The 6000-nt window shown below is 42.3% G+C and overlaps 1 protein-coding gene across 1 annotated transcript in view; it reads right to left on the bottom strand.

Annotated features, from left to right (window-relative positions):
* Nucleotides 1-527: 527 nt before the first annotated feature.
* LOC124718669 (natterin-4-like) overlaps nucleotides 528-6000 on the bottom strand; it is a 28717-nt gene continuing 23244 nt past the window's right edge. Inside the window, exon 4 of the mRNA XM_047244295.1 lies at nucleotides 528-614. Coding sequence (XP_047100251.1) covers nucleotides 528-614 — 87 coding nt within the window. The remainder of the gene's footprint in view (nucleotides 615-6000) is intronic.

Here is a 6000-nt window from a genome sequence, read left to right as displayed (position 1 = left end):
ATTTGAAGAGAAGTAATAAAATGAGCTCTAACGTAGAAAGTAAGCATTTCCGGACACATGTCCACGTAACATCTTTTCTTTATTTGTGTGTGAGGAATGTTTCCTGAAAGTTTGGCCGTACCTTTTTGTAACACCCTGTATATACTGAGAAAAAAAATATGGCGCATGACTTATTGCACGAACCTCGTATGTATGTTAGCTCCCAAACTTCCAAACAACTCCCATTATTAGATCAGATGTTATGAGTAATTATAGTAGTTCAGATTTATGTGGATCGTACTATAGATTCGTAAACACACACACACACACAAACACGCACAGACACACAACACACACACTCACACAAACACATGTCTAAAATGTCTGGAATAACCGCAACCACTGTGTTACGAGCTAGCAACAAATGCATGTCAGGGAGAAACAGTAAAAAAGAGGGAAACACACATGTAAGTGTATAAAAATGGCAGTTTATTTACAGAAACAAAGTGGTACAAATGAGAGCACACATCTTGTTATTCCCGTACAGACTAATTTGTGATCAGCACCTCGTACTCACTCTTGCCTATCTCTCTGCCACCATAGGGGATGTAGCACACGCCGTGGGACGGATGAATCTGTCGGCAGCAGAAATAAAGACATGTAAAAAAATTGTTATCTCACATTTTGAGAACTGTAATAGTTGCTTGTGAGGATAGCAGCACAGGCTGCTGACAAAAGTAACAAGTAGTTAGTAAGGAGAGTTACTGTAGTAGGTAAGTAATACACTGAGGCGACATCTGTCGTGGGTATCGGTATGTACATATACAGACGGCGGTAGTATCGCCTATACTAGGTATAAGAGGGCAGTGCATTGATGGAGCTATCACCTGTACTCGAATGATTCATGTGAAACGGATTCCGCCGTGATTTCGGCCCACGACGGGAATTAATAGACTTTGACCGCGAAGTGGTAGTGGGAGCTAAACGCTTGGGACATTCCATTACGAAGGTCATTAGGGAAGTCAGTTTTCCGAAGTCCACGGCGTCAAGGGTGTACCGAGAATACCAAACTCCAGGCATGAACTCTCACCATGGACAATGCAGTGGCCGATGGCCTTCACTTAACGATCGAGAGCAGCGGCGTTTGCGTAGAACTGTCAGTGCTAACAGACAAGCAGCACTGCGTGAAATGCCAGCCGCGGTGGTCTCGCGGTTCTAGGCGCGCAGTCCGGAACCGTGCGACTGCTACGGTCGCAGGTTCGAATCCTGCCTCGGGCACGGATGTGTGTGATGTCCTTAGGTTAGTTAGGTTTAAGTAGTTCTAAGTTCTAGGGGACTGATGACCACAGCAGTTGAGTCCCATAGTGCTCAAAGCCATTTGAACTGCGTGAAGCAACCGCAACAATCAATGTGGGGCATACGAAAAAAGCATCCATCAGGACAGTGCGGCGAAATTCGGCTTTAATGGGCTATAGCCACAGGCGTCCAGTGTGAGCGATTTTGGTAACAGCACGACATCTTCTTTGGCGCCTTTCCTGGGCTCGTGGCCACATTGGTTGGATCCTAGAAGAATAAAAAACCGTGGCCTGGTCAGATGGGTGTCGATTTCAATAGCTAAGAGCTAATGTTACGGTTTAAGTGTGGCGCAGACAGCTAGTACACTACTGGCCATTAAAATTGCTACACCAAGAAGAAATTCAGATGATAAACGGGTATTCATTGGATAAAATATATTATACTAGAACTGACATGTCTTTACATTTTCACGCAATTTGGGTGCATAGATCGTCAGAAATCAGTACCCAGAACAACCACCCCTGGAAGTAATAACGGCCTTGATACGCCTGGGCATTGACTCAAACAGAGCTTGGATGGCGTGTACAGGTACAGCTGCCCATGCAGCTTCAACACGATACCACAGTTCATAAAGACTTGTTGTTGTTGTGGTCTTCAGTCTGGAGACTGGTTTAATGCAGCTGTCCATGCTCAGTAAAGCTGCATGCCCTCGGGAAAAATTACGGCTGTAGTTTCCCCTTGCTTTCAGCCGTTTGTAGTACCAGCACAGCAAGGCCGTTTTGGTTATTGTTACAAGGCCAGATCAGTCAATCAGCCAGACTGTTGCCACTGCAACTACTGAAAAAGCTGCTGCCCCTATTCAGGAACCACATGTTTGTCTGGCCTCTCAAAAGATACCCCTCTGTTGTGGTTGCACCTACGGTACGGCTATCTGTATCGCTGAGGCACGCAAGCCTCCCCACCAACTACAACGTCCATCGTTCAAGAGGTGACCGAGACGTGTAACCAATGGCACCCCATACCATCACGCCGGGTGATACGCCAGTATGGTGATGACGAATATGCACCTCCAATGTGCTGTACCACGATGTCGCCAAACACCGATGCGACCATCATGATGCTGTAAACAGAGCCTGGATTCATCCGAGAAAAAGGCGTTTTGCCATTCGTGCACCCAGGTTCGTCGTTGAGTAGTGACTGACGTATTGTGGCAGCACATTCTCCAGACCTCTCACCAATTGAAAATGTCTGGTCAATGGTGGCCGAGCAACTGGCTCGTCACAATACGCCAGTCACTACTCTTGATGAACTGTGGTATCGTGTTGAAGCTGCATGGGCAGCTGTACCTGTATACGCCATTTGACTCAATGCCCAGGCGTATCAAGGCCTTTATTACGGCCAGAGGTGGTTGTTCTGGGTACTAATTTCTCAGGATCTATGCACTCAAATTGCGTGAAAATGTAATCACGTGTCAGTTCTAGTATAATATAGTTGTCCAATGAATACCCGTCTATCATCTGCATTCCTTCTTAGTGTAGCAGTTTAAATGGCAAGTAGTGTATAATGAAAAAAATACCAAGTGCATTTTCATGAAGTTGTAGAGAATTTAATACGAAGAGGTTATTTCAATTGTGGTACAAGTACAATTTTGTTCATCTTGAGATACAGAGTCCTAAAGTGAAATTAGCGCTGAAAAATCTGCAGTTGAGATACCAGAAATATTCAAGCATATGGCTTCTTGCTAGAGATGAATCTTTCTTTCTGTTTGTTTGGATCATTAATTTTAGAAGCATTATAGGCAGAAAAGTGGAGGTAATGAACTTGTACCACTATTGAAATAAGCCCTTCATATGTCATTTGACTATATACTATTTGTCATTAAATTTTCAAGGACGAGGGACTGGCTTCTAAAGCCCAAGTCAAACTTCTATAAGCAATAATGCGATTCACGTTATTCAGAATCAGTAATATAATAAACCACAATGTGCGGGACCACAAGAGTAATTTACAAATGCTCGTCCGATATGCTCCTCGACATCACAGGTTTGAGGGCGGTATTTGTCATACAGACATGGAAAATACGAATTGTAACTTCATGCAAATACACGTCGTTTTTTTGCATTACATTACTTCTCAAATGTCATATAAATTAAATATTACAACCAGTGATGAATAAAAATACATTCATAATTAAATTCGATCGGGAATCGAATAGTCGCCTGATAGATGTTTGGCTTATGAAGCCGAATGCTAATCATTTGAGCACCACGAACTCTAACATCGGGCGCCTATGCACAAACGTGTAAACTTCTCAGGATTCCAGAGCAGCGCACGTAACTACGTGCACATTATGTTGTTTTAACGGCCTATTAGAGGTTGAAGTAAATCTGTGATACCAACATCGTGGCATCCCCTTGTTAGGACAAGTGAGAGATCAGTGACACGTAATAACAGAGAGGAGGTACGGAGAGAGGAAATTTTAGAACGAAGGGGTTTATCATACACACGTAAATCTCTCTCACTATATCTCTCTATCTCTCCCCTTTTCCCCATTGCATACATGGAATCCCTAGTGGGGATATCCTTGATATCGAAGTGTTTTGAAATTATGAGGATAGATTTACTATCGAGTATTGTGAACTGTAACCGACCAAAGAACTGTGGAAAGTATGCATAAAAGTGGAGGCTTTCATTTTAAAAAAAACTGTTAAGAAAAATCTGCCTCTTTTATTTTTATTTGAGGAAAGTCTTTCTTTAAAAAAATGCCTCGTATAAAAACAGAAGACCCTTCTTTTGAATGTACCACTCGAATTACATTACAGTCAAACCAGATTTGTTGTGTTGGAGCCAGGTATGAACAAATCTTTTGAATGATTCGTTGGAATTATATACAACCAAACAATATACACTGACGGAAAAATCGCAACACCAAAAAATAATTAATGTAGAGTGATGAAATTTCGGGAGTACGTATACCGCGGTATAATATTTAAGTTATTAGCATTGCAAAATCATTGGCTATTATGACCGCGAAATAAGCCACTGCAAATGTGAAATGCTGGCCCGTTAATAACCGATGCAATGTGATCCCCCTAAGCTTGTGGTTATAGCTTGATACCAGTGCCTACCAATTATAATTGTATATTACAGCACTGAGGATGGTCACTAAGTGACCGAAAATCGATTCTGCTGGCAATAAAACTACAAAATACGGCCAATGCTGATTTTCCTTCCAATTCTATCCACTATTTGGTCGTGGTGCACACAACACGCCATGGAGTCGCCAATCAATCATCAAAATGTTGAATGCATGCATGCAAACGTGCATGCATTATGTTGTACAGGTATCGCAAGTCAGTTTGCGGGATCGAGTTCCATGCGTGTTGCACCGGGTCGGCCAATGCAAGGTGTAATCGTTCTTTATTTACGTGACCATTAAGGCACTCCAACCCCAGTTCTCGATACCAGTAATATCGTACTACTTTCCTGCGAAGTAGCAGACATTTTTTGTGACAATATTCACATTTGGTTTTATTAATGTATATGTACTCCGATGTATCGATATATTACAGTGATATGGTTCTTGTGTGTTTTCATTTCTGTGAGACTGTCATAATCTTTGACTTACTTGTAACCGTTTTGGCGCGAATGCGCACAGAGAGCAGTCTTTGTTTCACTTTGCAGAAGTTAAGTTGTTATTTCGCTTTGTAAAAGAACAGTCAAGTCTTGTGTTTGGTTAAAGTGGAAATTAAATGTATGAAGACTGATACAAAACTGTTTCTTGACGATGTGACAGTTAAGAAGGAGTATATGTGAATTTACAAGAAGTTGAATAAAAATGTGGATCGTGAACACCAAGTCAAAAATTATTTCTACCATACCATTGTTCCAATCTGGGATTTTTTGATCATTAAGAATTTCCTGAAAAACGCATTTGTTAGGTCTTCAAATATTGCTAAAATACAGATCTGTACCTTCTAGCAGTCAAAGTGGAATCACCCTAGAGTCAACAAGATGAGCCATAACAACTTCGACGAAATCTACGTGGAAATCCATTCAAGATAAGCGCCAAAATTAATGACTTTTTTCAGTGACTTCATTATTTCCATTCTGACGATACCATACAAACAAATGGCTCTGAGCACTATGCGACCCATATCTGAGATCATCAGTCGCCTAGAACTTAGAACTGCTGAAACCTCTAATATTCAGTAGCACGTCCTGTTGCATTGATGCATGCCTGTATTCGTCGTGGCATACTACCCACAAGTTCATCAAGGCACTGTTGGTCCAGATTGTCCCACTCCTCTATGGCGATTCAGCGTAGATCACTCAGTGTGGTTGGTGCGTCACGTCGTCCATAAACAGCCCTTTTCAATCTATCGCAGGCATGTTCGATAGGTTCAAATGGCTCTGAGCACTATGGGACTTAACTGCAGAATCAGTCCCCTAGAACTTAGAACTACTTAAACCTAACTAACCTAAGGACATCACACACATCCATGCCCGAGGCGGGACTCGAACGTGCGACAGTAGCGGTCGCTCGGTTCCAGACTGTAGCGCCTAGAACCGCACGGCCACTCCGGTTGGCGATACAATCCACAGTGAATATCTTTCTTGTTGCCCGATAAAGCGAACATAATGCTGCGTGAGCAACATTCTTAATCTGATTTTTAACCTACGTTGCAAGTGGTGGTATTGTTAGAAGGGGCAGTTAATACAGTT

The sequence above is a fragment of the Schistocerca piceifrons genome, chromosome 10, assembly GCF_021461385.2.
Source record: "Schistocerca piceifrons isolate TAMUIC-IGC-003096 chromosome 10, iqSchPice1.1, whole genome shotgun sequence".
Classification (NCBI taxonomy): Eukaryota; Metazoa; Arthropoda; class Insecta; order Orthoptera; family Acrididae; genus Schistocerca; species Schistocerca piceifrons.
The sequence above is the reverse complement of the archived record's forward strand: the minus strand, read 5'-3'. Positions and strand labels throughout refer to the sequence as shown.